We start from the raw sequence: 21,346 nt of genomic DNA on the forward strand, positions 1-21,346 counted from the left end.
AGAGGGCGCTGTGTAGGTGCAGCCAGAGGCGGAAATAGGGCTGCAGGGCTGAGCATGCCTTCCTCTCTGCCGCTATGGAAACTCTGTGAGATCCTGGGTGCTGTTCCCAGCCCCTTCCACTGCCAGAGAAATTGCAGACTGACGTTGCGACCCTCCCTGTTATTTGGGAGTGTTGTGGAAGGAGTTTGCACGGCAGCTCTGGGGTCCTGAGGTCACGTGTATAGGCTGCTACAGTGGGGCAGGTTGTTTGTACAGAATGGTGTCAAATCAGAAGCATCTTGCAGGGCTCCTTCCTTAGTTGGGCCACCACTTTGGACCACAGGATGGGAAAAATTCAGTCCGAGAGGACTGGATGACCACGTGGCCAGAAGGATAAGAGTCAGGCATCGGCTTTGGCTGGGTCAGAGAGGATTGGCCAACGTGAGTCTGTTTGAGGAACTTCAATTAAAGACATAAACTTGAGATTGAGAAATTGTTCCCCTGAAGCTGTCCAGGAATCCCTGGGTCGGAGGCAGATCCTTGGACAGTCAGTGAAGCGAGGGAGGGTAGCCCTGGAACCCGGGAGTGGTTTCCTAGGAGTGGGCACCAAGCTCTGGGAAAGCCCAATTTTGAGGTCTCGAATCTCTGCATGTGGTAAGTTAAATGTTTGAAACTAACTTGCGTGGAAACATAGAGTTGAAGCAACAGCATGTTAAATTTCTGAACACTCCCAAGGGAGGGAGAGGGAGAAAACGTAGCCTAGTTGTGAAAGTCAGAAAAGTGAGAAACTGAATGTGTAGATTCAGTGGCCACTTGCATCAAGGTCCTCCAGAGATCACACTGGAAGACCGAGTTAGAGTGCAGGGTGTTTGTTAGGAGGTGCCCTCACCATTGACACCTGTGGAAGGGAGGGGACAAATCAAGAGGGGACACGTTGCCTCCACTGATCCCATGGAGAGCTCAGGAGCTGGAATGAATCATCAGGGCTGCCCTCCGCTTGACATGGAGGCCCAGCCCTCATATTCCCCCCCCCCCCCCCCAGAGTTCTCAGCGGATTTAGGCCACCCTGGGGCTGCACACCATGGATCGTGGGCTCTCTGCAACCGAGGCGATTCCTGAAGAGGCTGCCAGCTGAAAGCACCTGTGGACAGCCCTCCAGCAGCCCGGGCATCTTGAAGGCAGATCCAGGCAGCACATCTCTGTGCCCTTCACGATATATTCCCTGGACGCTTACACTCCACGCGCCCCACCGTTCTCACCCCCTACTTCTCCCGTAATATCTACCCAATGGCCTGATAGGATTGGGGTGCAGGCTGAGAGGAGGTAAAGAGTCCATCCAAGGGACCTAATGGTGCTCAACGTTATGAATATTCCAGTGTTCTTCATGTGATCGATTACTAGTTTCAGTGATTAAGAAAAGATGCTTGATGATTTCAATCTTCTTGAATTTATTAAGACTAGTTTTGTGCCCTAACACACCATCTGTCCTAGAGAATGGTCCAGGGGCACTTGAGAAGAATGTGTATTGTTGCTTTTGGACGGAATGTTTTGTTTGTATGTATCCAAATCCTTCTGATCTAACACTTCACGCAGGCCAATGTTTCCTTATTGATTTGCGTCTGGATGGTATATGCATTGATGTGAGTGGAATATTAAAGTCCTCTATTATTGTACTGCTGTGTCTTTCTCCCTTCAGGTCTGTTAATATTTGCTTTATGTGTTCGGGTGCTCCAATAAAAATATTTTATTTTCTATATGGACTCTATAACATTTATGGCATTTCTTCCTAAACGTATGGTCATTTTCCTCCTCCTTTTGCATTGGTAATTTGGTGGTGTCTTTCTTGGGCACCCTCCCTCCCCCGCCCCGGGGTCGTAACTGCGTCGGGCCCGGAGGGGGGCCAGGGGAGGAAACTGGCCAGGTAACATCTGGGTGAGAGCGGTCCTCACACTGACGCGAGACCCCCGCCCCCCAGCAAGTCACCCAGTCATCTCAGGTGCAGGTGCACAACGGAGGAATCCCATAATTCCACAGAGTTCTCGAGTGGCGCTGCCGATTAACGGGAACGCAACCGGTAGCCGGTTCCACCGGGCCATCGCCCTAAGCCATGCGCGGTGGCGGACACCTCCCGCCCCCGCCACCGCCTCCTCCCCGCGGCCCGGCCCGGCTCGGGTGGGGCGGGGGCAGAAGCTCGGCCGCGGATTGGCCGGGAGTAAGATGCGCCACGCGTTTGAAAGGCCCAATCAGCGCCCGGCCTCTCCTCGCCAGCCAATAGAAAGCCGGAAGGGCAAGCAGAGGGGCGGGAGTCGTTATTTGAACCGGGGCGCCGAAGGGGCCGCGGTACGTCTTGCCGCTGGAGTCGGGTGTGGGTCTCTTCGAGCCATGGAGGGCGAGCCCCTGGGGGAGGACGCGCTGCTGTGGCAGCTCCGGGACAGCCGCCGCCGCTTCCAGACGCGCATGCAGCGGCTGATAGAAAAGGTAGGCCCCCCGCCCCCCAACCGGCCCGCCGGAGTCGGGGAGGCCGGGCGCGATGGGGAAGGGGAAAAACGGGGCTGGGGGCTGGGGTAAGGGTGGAGGCGGCCGAGCGCGGGGCCGAAGGTGGGGGAGCGGGGTGGGAAGGGGAGGGGAGAGGGGGTGGAGAGGAGGCAGCGGGATTGGGGGCGCTGGGGTAGACAGGGGAGGTGGTTTGGGGGCGAGAGGGTGGCGGGCGGGTTTGGGGGGGTCCTGCAGACTTCCAGCCTTGTGCTGGCACCTCCTCAGCCGGGTCAGGGCCTCCTCGCGGCCCTCGGAGCTGAGGGGATGCCCCTTTCTCTCCCGCAGTACAACCAGCCCTTCGAGGATGCCCCGCTGGTGCAGATGTCCACGCTGACCTATGAGACACCCCAGGGTACGGAGCCATCCCCCCCTTCTGAATGTGTACAGTTCCGAGTGTGAACAGGATAGTGTCGTCCCAGAGTTTGAAATGCTATCCCTGCTCTCTTGTGAAAATTTTGTCCGCCTAATAAGAACTAAAACATTCCTAGTTCCCTTGAGCCTATAAATTACTTATTTTTTAAATTACCTATTAAAAACAGAATTCTGCAGATCCATAGACACACGCTGGTTAAAAATACCCCCTGTCTGACCCTGTCGGTCTGGGCCGGTTGGGATATTTTTTGGTTTTGGGGGGGGGGGGGGGGTGTAATTTTTTTCTGAGTTTATTTTTGAGAGAGAGAGAGACAGAGTGCCAGCAGGGGGAGGGACAGAGAGGGAGGGGAGACCCAGAATCCCAAGCAGGCTCCAAGCTCTGAGCCGTCAGCACAGAGCCCGTCCCGGGGCTCAGACTCACAAGCCGGGAGATCATGCCCTGGGCCAAGGTCGGACACTTAACCAGCTGAGCCACCCGAGGCACCCTGTGGGCTGGTTGCTTTAACAGCCAAGGCTGTGTCTCTGTTTCTTCACCTGTCAAATGGGAAGATGGTAATAATCTACTTGATGGGGATGTTGTAAGTTACAGGAGCTCCTTGTGAAACTCTTGGAACAAGGCCCGGCTCTTGTAATCACTCTTATTGACTACTTTTTGACCTGTTTGACCTGGAGTATTAGCTGTCCTCCTTGAGATTCTGAGTACTTGGAGCTTGACCTGAATATAGGGAGAAGGAGCCATTCCGTTCAGTGGTTGATGTTGTAAGCTGACTTAAATCTCCTGGATTCTCTTTGGTAGCTGGGTGAAGAAAGTTTGCACTGGGTGACGTCGGTTCCTCCCCCTCTGTCTTATTACCAACTCATTAGGACCCGCTAATGAAGCCAGATCTCAGTTCTGCCCTGCATTGGACAGACAGGCACTAAAAGCTTCATAAGATCTGCTTCTGAGGTTAAATAAAGTTTTAGCTCTCTGCATTTTTAGCTGACCCAGCCACACCTTGGGTGAAAAGTTTGTGAAGACAGAAGCTAAGATAGTCCAGCTCCAGGCCTCTGTTGCTCTCTGGTCTCATCAGGCAATGACAAATCTAACCGGAAGGCAGGACTCAGGGCTGGGTAGGAATCATTCCCAGGGTGCCATCAACAGGCTTCATTCACTATGTTCTGATGCGCTGTTTACGCAAGGAGTGGTCTGGCCACTCCACATATCTAGAATCCTACTAACTTCACTGCTGAAACTCACTTCTGACTCCGGTTTAATGAGAACAGCCTGTTAAAACGGATCCCTGAGGCCTCTGGCATCGGTGCTGGGTGCAGATTGAGTAGGTCTAACGAGCTCCCGGCTGCTGATGGTACAGTTCCTCTGTCCTGTTGCTCAGCCTGGAGAGGTACTCAGGGGAGCGCCACCGTGACTAGGGTTAGCTGACCACCCTTGTAGCATAAACTCCCGATTTAAGGCAACGCCGTAGGGTGTAGATCGGAGCTAACACTCCCACACCGATTATGACGAGGACAGGAGGGGAGGAATAGTTGTTCGCATGTGTGGATAGCTAAGGTGTGCCCTTTGCTTCTGAGAGTCTTGTGTTTTTGATTCTCAACAGCCCTTTGGGGTAGGTGCTGTCCTTAGGATCATGGTTTCCTAGCAGAGGATGCAGCAAACAGGAAACAGCCCCATGTCACTTAGCCAAATTGGCAAAGCCTTGACCTGACGGAGCACATTTGCTCGGCGTCACCCTGTTCCAGAAAGGCCACAGGGCACAGTGGCCAGGAGCACAGAGAGTCACTCCCCTGGGTTCCCAGCCTGGCTCCACCACGTGGCTGAGCAGCCCGGGCTGGTTGCTGGACCCACTTCTTGCCTCTGTGTCTCCGTCTGGCCAGTGAACTTGGAAAGTAGGAGTTCTGTACAGGTGAGTTGTAGACACCGAAAGAGGTGTACTTGGAAAGTGTTTAGAATAGAGCCTGGAGCATTGTAAGCACCGTGTGTGAACGTTTGCTAGTGTCCTTGCTGGCAACCATCTCAACCCAAGGATCCCTTCTTGTTCACTTGAATTTACCTGGGGGCAAATGGAGGCTTAGGGAGAGATTAAGTATTCTTGCCCGGGTTCTGCTAACGAGTAAGGGGCAGGACTCCTAATCTCCGTGTTTACCCTGCGCTTCGGCTTTGTTCTAGACATCTAGATTGCCCTCAGAAAGTGCTTCCGGTCTATATGTAGTATATAGATTGCTCTCAATAAATATATTTTGAGTACAGCACTTGGCACATGTGTGTTCCTTGTTTCTGCTTAACTCTGTGGCTTAATGACGGAATTGGATAATCTGCCTCCTAGGTAGGAGATTTCCATTAATGACAGATTTCTGTCTAATCTTAATTTTTTTTTAACGTTTATTTACTATTGAAAGACAGAGTCAGAGCGTGAGCAGGGGAGGGGCAGAGGGAGAGAGAGACACAGAATCCGAAGCAGGCTCCAGGCTCTGCTGAGCTGTCAGCGCAAAGCCCGACGTGGGGCTCGAACTCACGGACCGCGAGATCATGGCCTGAGCCGAAATTGGATGCTTAACCGACTGAGCCACCCAGGAGCCCCTGTCTAATCTTAATTTAAAAAAATTCTTTTAATGTTTATTCATTTTTTTTTTTTTTTTGAGACAGAGACAGAGCACAAACGGGGGAGGGTCAGAGAGAGAGGGAGACACAGAATCCGAAACAGGCTCCAGGCTCCAAGCCGTCAGCACAGAGTCCGACGCGGGGCTCGAACCTACAGACCGCGAGATCATGACCTGAGCCGAAGTCGGACACTCAACCGACTGAGCCACCCAGGCGCCTCTAATCTTAATTTTTAAAAAAAAGACTTCCAGCCTCACAAAGATGAGAAACAACAGGTATCAGGAGCGTGGCTTGGTTTCCGTAGATCACGTCTTTCTCTGGCCGATCACGTTGGTTTTCTCTGAATGCAGACTGAACAGACATTCAGCGGTCAGGATTGTTTAAGCGGTAACTTTTCTCTCATTTCTCTTCTGAAGGATTGAGAATTTGGGGTGGAGGACTAGTAAAGGAGAAAAACAAAGAACAAATCCAGGTATTTAATGTCCGTTTTTATTGCTGCCATGTGCTGCCGTGCGGGAATATCGATGTGAATAAAGGCGTAGGTTAGCTGTGACTGCACCGAGGTCGCCACGGGGCTTCTGTTCTAGGTCTTTCTCACCTGAACCCCCCCCTTTTCCTCTAAGGGTTTGCTGAGAAGTTTTTCTCCTGTTGCTCGTCAGGTAGCAGGAGGAGCTGCGTTGATGTTTAAGCCTTTTCTGCCCCCGCTTCCTCTGCTGTAGGCCAAGGGGTTCTTGACAACAGCCCCACATGCAGGGCTGGCCAGTGGGAGAAAGCTGCCCCAGCCCCAGCCCCTGCCCCTGCCCAGCCTTAGCTGCATCTGTGAGCTTAGTTTGTTGGGTCCTTTACAGAAAAGCCCCAACCCAGTTCCTTTGAGGAAAGAAACATGCCTCCTTTCTCTTCTGCAAGGGGAAGAGAGTAGGGAGAGGGTACAGGGTCACGCTTCTTTCCGCATGGAGCTGTTTTCCAAAACACTGTGTGGTTTCTCCCGGGTGTATCCACTGATGCTGGGGCATCTCGGCCTGTTATGTTCACGGGAGGTGCCGATACAGCCTGCCCGCCTCCTGGGAGACCCACGGAGTCTTGCTACCGTCATTTTTTTGCAGAGATGTCTAGAATTCCCTTAACGACTGCCTCCCAGCCCAGAAGCCTGTACCCCAGAACGAAAACGTCAGGGTTAGGGTTCCAAAGCAAGGAGCGGCAGTTCTGAAATAAAATTTCTTCCTGATTATTTGAATCACACCCATAATACGTTTGGTCGTACAAACGTTAGAAATACATACAGCCATTAAAATCAGCCTGACTCCTATAGTCACTGAGGATGTTTTCGTACAATGTAATTCCCGCCTATAATACACATATTTTTACCCCTTCTTCTTTACATACTATACACTGTGATCATTTCTTTTCATCATCCATTGTATAATTCAGTCACACTTCTTTACTTACTTATTCATTAGTTTTTAATCTTTAATTTTTGAGAGAGAGAACGAGGGGAGGGACAGGGAGAGAGGAGCTGGGACAGAGGATCCAAAGCAGGCCCTGCACTGACAGCCCGATGCAGGACTCAAACTCACAAACTGTACCAGAAGAGAGGCCTATGAGACCCCTGCTCTCTCATATGCTAAAGGAAGGAGTGTAGGTTTGTTACGGTGGCTTGAAATGTGTTCTCACTGAATCAAGCGTGTCTTTATCCACTTCCGTGCTTTCAAGGACTCCCCGGTGAAGACTTTCGAGGATGCCCCAGACAGCAGGAGCGGCGGTGACCCCGCGGAAGCCGAAGCCCGAGGTCTGGCGCTTCCTGAGCCCAGCACACGAGTCCTGGGAGTGGGTGAGTGTCCCTGCTCTAGGAATTGGGGTCGGGAGGGACATGCGTCCCTGTGATGGCATTTAAAGCCCAGATTCCTCACGATGACTTTTTCCAAGGCTTTTTTAAAAGTGGGAGCATCTTAAAGTGCCTGTCGCTACTGTCTGCGCTCCCCAAAGGAGCTGTCTTGCTGTTACATCCGTGGCACCTACACAGAAACAGTGCTCAAGCGTTCTTGAGTAGTGGACATACGCCCTCCCATCATTTTTTAACTTATTGCCCCCTCCGTAAAAAAATTAATGTCAAAAATATAATGAAACGCCAGATTTGCCGTGCAGGCCGTGTTTGAACTGCTGACTTTTTTTTTTTTTACATTTATTTGTTTTGGGGAGACAGAGAGAGAGAGCACAAGTCAGGGAGGGGCAGAGAGAGAGGGAGACACAGAATCCGAAGCAGGCTTCAGGCTCTGAGCCGTCAGCGCAGAGCCTGACACGGGGCTCAAACTCCCAAACTGTGAGATCATGACCTGAGCCGAAGTCGGACGCTTAACCGACTGAGCCCCCGCCAGGCACCCCTGAACTACTGACTTCTACAGAACGTTTTGCTGCCCAAACCCCAACCCAGCCTGTTTTCCGGGGAGTCTGTCATCACCATCTTTCTCTCTCTGGTGTCTCTGTCTGCCCTGGGTGCATCTGTTTGAACGTGCTCAGGTTCCACCTTAAGCACACAGAACAGAGTTCACGGCTCTCCCGGTCCCGTGTCCCTCTGTAGCCACCTGCCATGGGTCACTTCCCTTCTCGAACAAACTTACAGCCGATGCCCTGCTCCACTGCTACGCTCTCTTCCGCCAGTTCTGTGCAGGCTCCGGCCTCCATCGGGAAGGCGTAACTCTCCGTGGTCCCAGCCTCCCCCATTGGCGACTCCCACTGGCATTCTGTGGCTTCTATCCCATTGCCCTGTTGGTGGCATTTGAAGCTTCTGGAAATCCTGTAATTGGCCTGTGGCCCTGTGCCCGCTGGGTTTTCTTCCTTCCCAGCCCCTCTTAACTCCTCTCTCCACTGGACGCCCTTTCTTGAGATTGGTCTGAGCCCCTCACTCTGGCAGAACCCCCATCCCAGACCCAGTCTGCATGTGTTTACTGCCTGTCAGCCTCTCTTCTTGAAGACTTTGTCTAAACTCGGCAAATCTAAACTGGAAAGTCAACCTAGCAGGATTCCTATTGGCTCAAGGCCTACCACCGTCTTCCCTGTACAATGAGCCAGACACCCAGCCCCTCCTGCTCTCCTCATACCCAAGACGTCCCCCTCCTGTGCCTTTGCCTCCCACCGTCCCTTGTGCGGCTCTGCCCCCGTGCCCCACCGCACCCCCACGGTACCAGCCCCGCCCCTGCTGACACCTGCCATCGGAACAGACCCCCCCCCCACTTTCACCCAAGCTGTCTACACCGGCTCTCCTCCTGGTAGCAGTTAGCCAGCTGGGTAGACAGGTTTGTAACTGGTCCTGAACCCCCATCTCCTGCCGGCCCTGACCTGCAGCCTCTGTCCGCCCTCCCCAGCCCTCGTCCGGCACCTTGCCTGCTCTAGCCGTCTGTAAAATGGGTTGAGTCCCACGGGGAAAACTGGCGGTCATTCAGGGTAGAATTAGACCTTAAGGAAGGTGTTTATTCGCAGGCGTTATCTGTTGACTGGTGTTGATCGAGATTTTGGCCCCACAGATCCTTAGGTCCGTGAGTTTCTGGACCGCTCAAAATAACTAGAAATGTTTATCCTAGAGCTGCACTGTCCAGTGAGGTGGCTCCAGCCTCCTGTGGCGAGTCAGAGGAACTGAAAGTTAAATCAAATGGAAAATTTTATTTATGTGCCTCACGAGCCACACGTGGCCGGTGGCTGCCATACCGGGTGGCAGGTGGGGAACTTTCTGCCATCACAGACTGGGACGGTGCTGGGCTAGAGCGACCCAGCTCCGAGGACCAGAAGCCACCGAAGGAGCTCAACGTGACAGAAAGCTGCTTCCCTGGCCTCTACCCCCTGAGGCGTGTTCCTGTTCTGATGCATTTGTTGCATTACTGATAATCAGGACAGCGACAGATGGCTGTGTCCTTATTAAAGGGAGCGCCCTAGAACATACTCGAGGGGTGTAAAAACTATTCTTGAGAGGAAAACGCAAGCTTTCTTTAAAATTCTTGGGGTGCCTGGGGGTTTAGTTGGTTAAGCGTCCGACTTCAGCTCAGGTCATGATCTCACGGTTTGTGAGTTCAGGCCCTGTGTCAGGCTCTGTGCTAACAGCTCAGAGTCTGGAACCTGCTCCGGATTCTGTGTCTCCCTCTCTCTCTGCCCCTCCCCCCACTCATACACTCTGTCTCTCTCTCTCTCTCTCAAAAATAAATAAAAATTTAAAAATATTTTCATAAATAAAATTCTGATTGAGATTTCCTTTTTTTTTTTTGCTTTTAGATTCAAAAAGCGGTGATGATGCGTCTTTGTGTCCGGAAGATGTAGTCGCTGGGACCTTCATGGTAAGACCTGCCCTTTGTGACGAAGGGACCGAGCCAGGGCTTGGGGTGCGTGTGTGTGTCCTCATTTCCGGTGTCTTTTTTGAAATCCTCTTGGGAGGCTCACCCTTTGCTGACACCACCCCTCCCGTCTCTGGTCCTGCTTTCACATCCCTCAAGGCAGCAGGGGCCTCCTTCCATCTGGCGCGTGGCAGCCCTTACTGCCCCCGGTTCAAGCCGGATTTCCTGAACTCACATATATGTCGGGCGGTGTTCCCTGTGCAGACGGAACAGTCACAGTTCACGGTGTGCCCAGTACCCTTGATCGAGCACGCTGTGTTGAAAGTTAGGTTCTAAGTTGGTCTTTGCCCGAAGAGACAATGTCATAAGGAAGGTGTTTCTAGGAAGTATTTCCAGGTCAGCCCTTGGAAGCCCATTTAGTCCACGAGGTCACGAGATCAGGCCATTGTTCGGTGTCTCCCAGGGTGCCCCCGTGGTCCCAGGAACCACCTGTCTCCTCTTCCCCCGACTGGGTCTCATCTCCCCTTCCTTCCAGTGGGATGCACGGGGAATACACAAAGCACGCAGTCTGCTGGGGGGTCTTTCCTGGCCCCAGAGTCAGGCGCTAGAATGGCTGTTGTATGTGGCTTTTCTCGAAAACTGCTCTTTTTGTGAAGAATTTGCCCAAACACCCAATGTGTGACCTGTGGCGTCTAACTAAGTAAGGTAGTGACAGGGGTCCGGGGGGAAGGCTGTACGTTTTGGAGCATTACAGGGGGGGGCGGGGGTGCAGGGCTAGGTGGCCCCAGATGTAAAGAACTTCCTGAACAGTGTGCGTGTGTGTTATCCCTGGTCTGCAGCCACTGAGGTGCAGAGAGTGAGGGTCAAGACCCCCCTGTCCCCAGGGCATGGGCAGGAAGGGAATGGGGGGCCTGTCTCCTGAGCCAGAGTGCTGAATGTCCTTTCCTGTGAGCACACTGATTGGGACTAATTCTAATAGTTGAGTCCTGAACTCACCCAAGAATATTCAGATGGTTTTAAATTGTTTCCTAGCAATGCCATCACACACCTCCCAACAGGCTTATGAGGGTGGTCTTTGTGTTTTGGGGGGTTTTTTGTCTTTTTACTTTGGGATTGTTGCCACTGGATGAATTATCTAAAGTTGGATTTCTGGGTCAGGTGGATTTTCAGAGGGGCGGGCCCACTTTGCACCGCTAACAGTGAGGAGTGAAAAATGACTTCGAGGGGCTTCATTTACCCACGTGTAATTAATGAACTTGCCAGCTAGCTCGAGAATCTGAGAGCTCATCCGGACCCAAAAGCTCTCAAGAACACTGATTCTCTCTTGTGTCAGCCTGCAGAGCCCTGGAGCCCTTTGAAAAATGAGTTACGAAGGAAGTACTTGACCCAAGTGGATATATTGCTACAGGATGAAGGGTGTTTAGAGGTAATGTGTTTCCCAGGAGGTGTCTTCATATAATTGAATCATAACCTAGTGATACACCGAGGTGGGTTAATCAGGTTTTTGTTCGCTCTCCGTGGAGCCTGTAAGGAGCCTTTGGAGCAATTGCTTCCCAACTGTTTCCCTCCCAGGCTTGCAGACGGACGCTCACCTTGTGGGGGCGGTCAGGGAAACCCGTGGGGTGCGCCCTCCGTCGCCCACTGTTCTGGGTGGGGGGGCGCTCACAGAAACGTAGGGGGCCCCACCCCCAGGGGAAGGGATTGCTCCCACCGCCCCACTTCTCCCCACTTCCACCCTGTCCACGGTCACCTTGCTGTGGAGCGCGTGGGGGCTCCCAGAGCGTGACCGACAGAGCAAGGGTGCCAACCCTAGTTTCTGTCACGTCTTCCCATAAAGAAAACATCTTCATGTCAAATAAGTAGGAGGTACTCGTTGTGGGATGACTGACTACTTTATCTCAAAGGCAGCAAACAGGAGCATAGACGTTTCCTTACTGTGCTGCTGACCGGCGAGGATGCTGTGTCTGAGGCCCGTTGATTTGGTGGGGGTACCGGGAACGGCCTTTCCCTTTAACCTGGAGCAGCAGGAGGGCATCCTGGGGTGGGGGGGGGGGGGGGTAGCCTGGAGGTCACGTGGGCCAAGTTCCCAGAGGTTACTGACACCTCCCCCCACCATTGCCGGAGGCCTCGGCCGCTGCGTCGGGGAGGAGCAGCCGACCTCACCGACCCGCGGGGCTCGGCACTGCGGCGGGGGGCGTCTGAGGGCGCCCAGAGTCGACACGTGTTCACATCGCCGGCTTCGTTTGCAGTGTACTGGTGACGGAGGTGGAGAGGACGCACGCGTGACACTGACCCCTCCCCTGGCCTCGCCTGCCGGGCCTGCCCCTGGTAAGTGCGACACAGAAACTGCGTGAACCGCCTCCCGATCGCTGTTGGCAGAGTCGCGGCGCCCCTACCGCTGGGCACCCTCTGGTGTGCTTGACATAAACTGTTCAAGACACCAGCACCTAACAGGCGAAAGCCTCCTGTGTAGTCGGCAAACTGCTTGTTTCCCCTGGGACTCCAGCACGCTAATTGCTGGTTAGCTCTTCAGCTCAACCTACTGTGGTGAAAGTTTTTGACTCTCCGGAAACACAGGATTCCTACACCCTCTGCTCGCGTTTATTTGACAGTCAACCTGTTGTCGCAGTGCTTCTCCATCCCCTGCACACCCAGCGCCCACGCCCACGCACACAGCACCCCCTTTCCTTGGCATCGTCTGCAGGTGCCCGTCGCCTGGGTCCCTGCAAACCCCACCCCGAGGCTTTGGCGCCAGGCCACGACTCCCGCCTGCGTCCCTGCCCGCAAACCCTTCCCTGGCTTGGCCGTTCCTTCCGTGTGCGCCTGTTGGCATCCTTCCGTAAGCAAACGCCGAGTCCCTTCGTGCCCTAATTCTGTTCCTTCCTTTATTCCCACATGCTTTCACTTTTTAAAAACAATTTTTTTCTAGAATCAATAAGAACCCATGGGCTTTTTTTTTTTTTTTAATTCACATATTAGTAGCCACTGATGCCCAGTTGTCCCAGATCAGCCTGCAGGAGCCCTTCATGCTGGCTTCCCTGACCTCTGGCCTGCCTGTCCTGTCTGTTTTTGAGCACTTTGTCCCCCCACCATGACCTTGGCCCCACAGGTGTTGCCAGCACCAAAGTCCTGCACTCATTAGGTTCGTTGTGCAGTGCAGACTGATTTCGGAACCACAGCCCCTGCTGCCACATGCTTGCCAGTCTGCTGAAGAAGGTTCAGGAGTCCTGAGCAGCTCTTGGATGCTCAGACAGTATCCCACCAAGGGTGCACGTTCAGAGGATTGTGTTCAAAGTCACTCAGATCCTTTTTTCTCTTTCCGTTGTCATCACTTCGATACGCACTTGGGTTCTTTTTTTTTCTTTTTTCTTTTTTTTTTCTATTCACTTCTAGAGTTCACCTTATCCTTGTTGGTTTAATTTAATTTATTTATTTAAATTTTTTTTTAACATTTATTAATTTTTGAGAGAAAGAGACAGAGCATGAGGGGGATAGGGACAGAGAGAGAGGGATACAAAATTGAAAGCAGGCTCCAGGCTCCGAGCTGTCAGCACAGAGCCCGACATGGGGCTTGAACTCACGAACCGTGAGATCATGACCTGAGCTGAAGTCGGACGCTCCATAGACTGAGCCACCCAGGCGCCCCGGTTTAATTTTATTTTTTTTAATCTATAAAACATTTAACATGGTGTGAAGGTCAAAGCTGTACGAAGAGGCATATTCAGGAGTCCTCTGCCTCCGTCATCTGTCCCCACAGGTAATCGGCGTAATTGTTGGGTTTCTAATCAGACTTTGAAAGGGCATCCAACGTGTAAACCATCACATGGGGGAGGAAGACCCCTTTGGGGAAGCTGGGGTGGAAAGTAGGAATTAGAGTTTGATAACTAGAAAGAAATCTCAGGGGAGAATCTATTCTCACGTTTTCGTGGAGTTTTTTCTCTTGTTCTTTGAATCGTCATCACGATCCACCCTTTTCGTTCTGTGGTCTCTGCAGATGGACCGTCTTGAATGGTAACACTTTACTCTGTGTGTTTCCCTCCAGGACGCCGTGGCCGTGTGTCCGGAGAGAGTCCTGGTGGCCCAGTGAAGCCGGCTTCACGCCCCTGCTCAGCAGACCTGGCCGTGGTGCCTAGAAGTGGCAGTGTCTCGTTACAAGGGACGGGGGGGCACAGCTTCTCAAGCAGCCTGTCCTTCGAGCCCGACGACATCTGTGACGTGACCATCAGCGACCTGTACGCGGGCATGCTGCACTCAATGAGCCTGCTGCTGAGCGCAAAGCCGTCCTGTGTCATCTCCACCAAAACCTCATTTGTCCTTCACAACTGGAGCTCGAGGAGGAGATGCTCCAGGAGCAGAGTGAACAGGACTCATTGCCGAGGCGGCAGGCGCCCTCACAGGGCTTCCCAGGAGAGGCTCCCAGTCCGTGCCGGGCCAGGGAGGGACAGGGGCGCCTTAAGAGATTGTGAGAACATACTGGACGCCTCTGGCCAGAAGACGGGTTTAAAACTGGACAAAGCTTTTCTCGAAGTAAACAAACCCCAAGTCCTTAAATGGGGTCCCAGTTGGAAAGAGTTTGAGGAGTTAAGGAGTTTAACACCCCAGGGGCGTTCTTCATTGCCTTATGGAGACTCCCGTGCAGTGTGTCATCTGGATCAGAATAGATACAAGGCCTTAAAATGGTTAATTTCCCCTGTAAAAATCGTTTCCAGACCAAGAATACTCCCAGGCAAGCGAGGGAATCATTACAGGGAAATTGAAATCAGATTTGATAAGCTTCATCAGGAGTATTGCCCCAGTCCCCGGAAGCAGCCCGTCCTGACTTCCCTCCCGGAATCCTCGGCCGTGGACGTGTACAGGGGTGGTCCAGCGAGCCCTCGTGGCCCCCGGGGCTTCGAAACCCGCAGGCTCAGTGGAACTTTCGGCACAGCAGAAGCTAAGAGGTTAAATGAGGCCTTTGAAGAGCTGGGCGAACGAGCCGGGGGAGCAGGGAGATGCCTGCAGAGAAGGGGTTCCCCTCCCCCGCTTCCAGAGACCAGCCCCGTGCAGAGCCCACGCCGCTCTGAGCAGACACTCCTTTTTCAGGGAAACAATAGTCTTGGAATACTTAGAAAGTCCGCCCCACCCAACAGACCTACTTCAGTAGCAGGGGTGCAGCCTCTAAGCTGCGGCCGAGATCGTTACAAGGAAATAAAAGAAAAATTTGACAAGCTTCATCAAAAGTATTGCCAACAATCGCCTCCGCGGACGAAGGCACTTTTGCGCGTTGGAGCATGTCCAGATAAAGCAAGTTTGGAAGTTCAGTATCAGAGAGGCACCTTAGGAAAATTAAACCCAGACTCTGGCTTCCAAAGTCCCCCAAAGCTGTCGGCGTCACCCCAGCAGAGCATAGAACGTCCACTGCGCTTAACCGCCACCGAGGCTCAGCCATTAACATGCCTTGTGCTCACTGCCGCTAGGGGCCATCGGTCCCCTCCAAAGAGACGCCGATTATCAGATTCTGTGCTGTGTGGACAGTGGGCCAGTTCCCAGGATTCCTCGAGAGTGGTGGGCCAGCCCATCCCAAGGCCGGGGGAGAGGTCGTCTCCTCACAGCCCAGCTGAGAAAAAAAGGTGCGTTTCCGTTCGTTGAACGTGGGTGTTTTACGACAGGATGCTTCTGTGTTCGTTTTCCAAACCCTCTCCAGATTCTTTTCCTTCCGCTGAAATCAGCGTGTAGATCAAGCACATGTCCCTGTGTGAGATGCATCATGGTGGGGCTGGACATGTCCTTACAGGGAATGTTTTACACGTTTTCCCCTGGGATGCATGTAGGGGACTTCTCTGAAAAGCCTCAGGAGGGCTCGGTCTGTCCTTGTCACACTGTCGTTCCCGACCTCTCCTGGTCTCACTCAGAAAACAGCTGTCGTAGAGCAGAACTGATCTGGAGGCAGTGCCTTTCCTTGTGCTTCTGGATTCCCTAGTGGGTCCGGAGCGGGGGCGGCCCGCCGGGGCCACGGTATCCGTGCTGGGCTTTGGGGTGCACCCGGGCCGTCCCACCTCGGCCTACACTTGCGTTTGCACAGATCACTGAGGTCAGGTTTGCACGTACGAGCGCCACTCTGCTTTCTCCAGTGGCGGTGAGGTGGGACGGGTCACCGCGGGCTGTTAGACTTCATCTCGTGAGCTCCGGGCCTTCCAGCGAGCACTTGGTGGGTCTGCAAGCCGGGGTCCCGGACGATGCGGCTCTTCTGACGGGTGCACGTGTGGGGTTTAATGCATTGGTGGTGAGGTTTCCTCTCCCCTCCTCACCCCGTGCGGATGGCCGGCCCCCTCGGCAGTCGTTCAGATGGGCCTCCTCTGCCCTGAGTGTCCGTGTTCTCCTTTTCCACCTGTGCCTGTTTGTCCTGTGGCCCATCCCAGGGGACAGTGCGTTCCTCTCCCAGATGAGCCCCGATGAGCCCTGAGTTGTCACTGTCCCTGCCCCTCAGTGACCCCGTTGCTCCTGCCCTGCCTTTGCCCACTCACGCTTCTCAGCGTTCAGACCCACGTGGCTCCCCTCTCGGCAGGTGTTTCCAAAAACCGCGGGTGCTTTGGCTACAAATGGGGCTGGGTGAGGAAGACGACCCCCTCCCCGCCCCCGAATGAGCCCAGGAAGCCGGCATTGAAGCTGGCTGACCGCTTCATCAAGGTCAGAATCATGGTCCGGTCCTTTGTCCTCTCGCTTCCGCGGTCTTCGGCTGCCCCTGTTTTCTCAGCCTGCAGTCTGGCTCCACAGGCACCACACGTCCTGTGGCCCTAACCACGAGGTAGCCTTCGTCAGGTGAAGCGGACCCGCCTTGTGATTGGTCTTTCTGGTCAAGGATTGAGGTCAGGGACCTCGGGTGAGGCCCAATGTGGAGCTGGAGCAAAGTGGGGGAGTCTCCCAGACCGGGAGAGCGGCCTGCATCCCAGGAGGCCCCGCCGAGGGCCGAGTCATCTGTCTGCCGGGTGGCTGGCTCTTCCCCTTTAGTCCGGGCCTCTGGCTCCTTGCCTGCGCCCGTCTCGGACCAGGCCACCTGCAGGGCAGCGCGGAGCCACGTTCCGAGTCCTGTGGGGTTGAGGCTTTCGGGGACCGTGGCAGGCACTTGGGGGACACCTGACCTTCCTTCTCAGCTGAGAGGGAGTTGGTTTTCACCGAAGGCAGCTCCTCAAGTGAGAGCCGTGCCCGAGGTGGCCCAGCCCCGACCTGTCAGAGCGCTCTTGTCGCTCTGGCCCTGCTTGTCTAGGCCTGCACCCGCTCACACGCACCCTCCTGACCTGTTCTCTATGTGTCGTGCCCCTCAGGCTCACCTCTGTGGCTTTCCCACCTTGTCCCCAGGTTTGCCGGCAGGTCAGGCCACCCGCTGGCCCGACCAGCGCAGCGGGGTCACTGCCCCCCGCCCTCTTGTGCCTCAGCTGCACCCGACCCCTGCTTCCCACCTCGGGAACCCCCCCCCCCCACCGCCTCTCATTCACCTGCCCATGAAGGGCCACATGGAGCAGACACCAAGGTCACGGCCATGAGCCATGCCTTCTGTGCCCAGCAGTGAAGCACGGGGAGAACTCAGCCCTCCGTGGGGTCCTCCCGGCTCCCCTGGAATTTGATAAGTCGCGGTGGCCGCCCCCGGGGGCCTTTCGCAGTTCCGTCTGAACCCGTGATACAAACATACTTAACCATTTCCATATTTTTCTTCTCTCCCTACTTAAATCATAAATGTCTTAAGGGAAGGGACCAAATCTTCCCGAGCTGTGACTACAGAAGGAATTTGAATGGCTAACGTGTGAGTGCTTTCTGTGTGGAACCTTCTTTACACCCGTCTGCCTGAACCCGCACAGGAACCCTCTGATGAGATCGCTGTCATCCAGCAGGCAGGTTCTGTGTCTTAGGTTACAAATAAGCGAATGAAGCTGAAGCCTCGGGACTCCTGAGTCCACACTCGCATTCGAGGCTGGGCCAGGATTTGAAGCCAGTGGGCGTAACGACTGGCTCACCCGCCTGCCCAGGGGCATTGCCTTCGGGTGGGTCTTTACCTCCCTTTCGCTGTTTGTTCAGTGTGGTGGCATTTTCTCCAGTGGACCCACCAATATTTACATATAGGCAGTGGAATAAATATAAAACAGTCCAGCTTTCGGTGGCTTGGGAATTCTAGTGGAACTGTACTGAAATCGTTTCCCTTGTCACTTTTTTTTTCTTTTTCTAAAGGAAAGAACAACACGTCTTTCAACATGGAAGAGAAAAGTGATTTTGTGTTAGAAAAATTCAAAGCTGGAGAAGTACATAGCCAACTTCTTTTAGACTTTTGTCCCTCTTCTCCTTTACGTGTGTGAGTTTTTTGTTTTTTGTTTTAATCCTCAAGAATATGTGAGACTTGGCTTCACTTCCCTGCCCTTCAAAGCAAATTTCCGTGAAATTGGTCCCATTGAAATGACTCTGAGTTCTCGGTATCGAAATTATTTGAATAAAGTTGCTCAATTAAAAGTTTTCGTGTGATCCTTTATAGACCTGTTTTTCTCGTGTGTTCTTTTTAAACTGTAGACATGTCCTGAGAATGCTCTTTATTCCCTGTAGGTAGAGAGCAGCGTTGGAGACGATGGCCCTCGCGGAAAGAGCTGCCACAGTTTAGGTTCAGAACCAGGGACCTGCTCTCTCCCATATTAGGAGGGAGCAAGTTGAAAGTAGCTCACCCATGACAGGCCATTCCTAACCTCTTCATGTTTTTAGCCGAAAACGTGCTGTTCTCAGACAGTCCCGGGATTCTTGCCGCCACAGGCCTCCCCTCGTGGCTCGTGGTTCTCGTCGCCACTGCTTATAATAGGGTACCACGGTGACTTTTTAAATAAAATATTTCACACATTCAGAACACGGTGACAGCCAGTGTGCCAGCCCACGTATTGCCGTGTGTTGTGGATTTCTTGCTTTAAATACGAAGTCAGAGGGGCGCCTGGGTGGCTCAGTCAGTGAAGTGTCCCACTTCGGCTCAGGTCATGATCTCACAGTCTGAGTTCGAGCCCCGCGTCGGGCTCTGTGCTGACGGCTGGGAGCCCGGAGCCCGCTTCGGATCCTGTGTCTCCCTCTCTCTCTGCCCCTCCCCGCCCCACACTCTGCCTCTCTCTGTCTCTGAAAAATGAATAAGCCTTAAAAACATTTTTTTAAATACAAAGTCAGAAATGTTAAATTTTGCACACCTTTCCTTCCTGATACTATGTGCCCCTTTCCGCCTACTCCTTCATGCTGGGACCACATTACTTGAGTGTAGGAATTAGCTCAGGCTGCCTTAACAGAATCCCACTGAACAGGGACCTTACACAGCAGAAACTTACTTCCCACGGTTCTGGAGGCTGGGAGTCAGAGATCCGGGTCCCCGGACAGTCTGCTCTGCTGAGGGCCCTCGGCCTGGTGTCTCTTCTTAAAAGGGCACTAATCCCTTCGTGCAGGCCCCACCCTGGTGACCTCATCTAAACCGAATCACCTCCCGGAGGCCCCACCTCAGATTCCATCACACTGGGGTTAGGACCTCCATATGTGGATTTGGGGGTTCACGTTTGGTCCAGAGCCGTGGGAACCAGAAGGGCTGTGCCGCTCGCAGCAGAGAACATTCCAAGAGCCTTACCCCTCACGGGCAGCTCACTCTTCCTCGGCACAGGCTGGCAAGGGGCTGCTGGCCCAGGCACCAACAAGGCTGGGGTGGCCCCTGCAGTTCCAGACCTTTCCCTTGTGTTCCTAAGAAGAGCACAACCCACTCTCTGCTCTTTGTCGGGAAAAAATACCCTTAGCCAAAACGTGCCTTGCCCGCACCACCACCCCCTCCAAGCCCCGTCCCCCCATGCCTCCTGCCTCATCCCTAGTAGGCCTGTGCTGTTGTCTCTGGCCAGGCCAGGCCCGGCTGCTGCAGAGACTGGGAAACCGGAGGTTTGATTATCATCTACAGGAAGAAGGCAAGGGGGAAGAGGTTGGGCATGGGTCTTAGCTAATTATTATTATTATTATTTTTTTTTTTTTGAGAGAGGGAGAATCTCAAGCAGGTTCCATGCCCAGCACAGAGCCCGACACGGGGCTCGATCTAACGAACCACGAGATCACGACCTAAGCCGAAGTCAAGAGTTGGATGCTTAATCGACTGAGCCACCCGGGTGCCAGGGGTCTTAGCTAATTTATGGGATCCGCCAATGAAGGACCCCATAGGCTATATGTGGGGTGGTCTGTGTCTTCAACGTGCACATAGTACTGCTCGCCTTCTGCAACTTGGTTTCACAAGAGGTGTTTGCACTTGACGGGAGGTGATGGGCGCGGGTGTCTCATATCTCAAGAGTTCAGGTGGCTGGCTCCCCCCCCTTCCTGCTGGATGTCTGCTGCTAAGGACACACGCACAGCCGTGATGCGTGCGTGCGTGGGCTCACCCGTGGCTTACGTCTAGAGGGGCCGGTCGTGGACAGGTGTGTCTTCAGCTTCCCTAATTATTGCCAAATCGCTTTCCCAAACGGTTATTTCAGTTTGCGCTCTGGCGATAGGAGAGGTCCCACCTCCCACATTATTGCCACCAGTCAGTGCCACTTGGGGGGTGTGAGACGTATTGCAGTTTGCATTTCAGGGGTCCTGGCTTTTCAAGCGTCCCCTCAGGCCTCTCTTTTAACTGGCTTTGTTTCTTACCGATGTAGGATATGTTCTGGATGCCCGTCCAATTGTATGAACCAATCTCGTTTTATATAAACTGCAAGTGGCGTCTATCTGTGATTTGTCATTTAACTTTATGGCATTTTATTGCCCAGAAGTTACATGTTAACAGAATCGGATAGCTTAATCCTTTATTTTTTTCTGGCCTTTGCTGTTACCTTTTAAAGAAAACCTACTCTCAGAATAAAAAATACTCTATCGGTGGGGCACCTGGCTGGTGCAGTCGGTGGAGCATGTGACTCTTGATCTCAGGGTTGTGAGTTCGAGCCCCACATCGGGTGTAGAGTTTACTTAAAAATAAAATCCTTTGGGGGCACCTGGGTGGCTCAGTCGGTTAAGCGTCCGACTTCGGCTCAGGTCACGATCTCGCGGTTCGTGAGTTCGAGCCCCGCGTCGGGCTCTGTGCTGACAGCTCAGAGCCTGGAGCCTGTTTCCGATTCTGTGTCTCCCTCTCTCTGCTCCTCCCCCACTCACACTCTGTCTCTCTCAAAAATAAAACATTAAAAAAAATTTTTTTTTAAGAAAATATTTTTAAAAAACACTCTATTGTCTTGCGTCTTCGCTTTCCAAATTTAGGCCTCTAAGCCGTCTGGAAATGTTCTGCACAGGCGTGAAGGGGATTGAAGACTGTTGTCCACACCTGTGGCCCTTTCCTCCGTGCCTGTAGTGAATGGCTTGTCCGTTCCCGCCTGTGTCTGAAAATACCCTCACTATCTATCCCACGGGAGCCACAAAACAGTGGGGAAACCAGTGGGGTCCCGGGAAGCCTGTGGCGCACCGACGATGATGCTTTGCGCTGTCCAGCAGCCCCCTCCCACCGAGGGGCCCGGGGTGGCGGCTGCCTTTGAGAGTCCCGCGGTTACCTGCTCAGGGGGCAACC

At 53.4% G+C, this 21,346-nt stretch overlaps 1 protein-coding gene across 2 annotated transcripts; it reads left to right on the forward strand.

Annotated features, from left to right (window-relative positions):
• The first annotated feature begins 2,292 nt into the window (after positions 1–2,292).
• HJURP (Holliday junction recognition protein) lies at positions 2,293–18,614 on the forward strand. Of its 2 annotated transcripts, none has more exons than XM_047872832.1 (9): positions 2,293–2,457; positions 2,800–2,866; positions 5,899–5,954; positions 7,193–7,310; positions 9,740–9,801; positions 11,132–11,224; positions 12,048–12,126; positions 13,841–15,407; positions 18,364–18,614. In XM_047872832.1, the coding sequence occupies exons 1-9, from the start codon at positions 2,362–2,364 to the stop codon at positions 18,365–18,367; spliced, it is 2,142 nt and encodes a 713-aa protein (XP_047728788.1). In that variant the 5' UTR covers positions 2,293–2,361; the 3' UTR covers positions 18,368–18,614. The 2 variants fall into 2 exon arrangements, with proteins under 2 accessions (XP_047728788.1, XP_047728787.1); XM_047872831.1 differs by lacking the exon at positions 18,364–18,614 and adding an exon at positions 17,998–18,276.
• The last annotated feature ends 2,732 nt before the right edge of the window (positions 18,615–21,346 follow it).

This window comes from Prionailurus viverrinus, chromosome C1 (genome assembly GCF_022837055.1).
Source record: "Prionailurus viverrinus isolate Anna chromosome C1, UM_Priviv_1.0, whole genome shotgun sequence".
NCBI classification, from domain to species: Eukaryota; Metazoa; Chordata; class Mammalia; order Carnivora; family Felidae; genus Prionailurus; species Prionailurus viverrinus.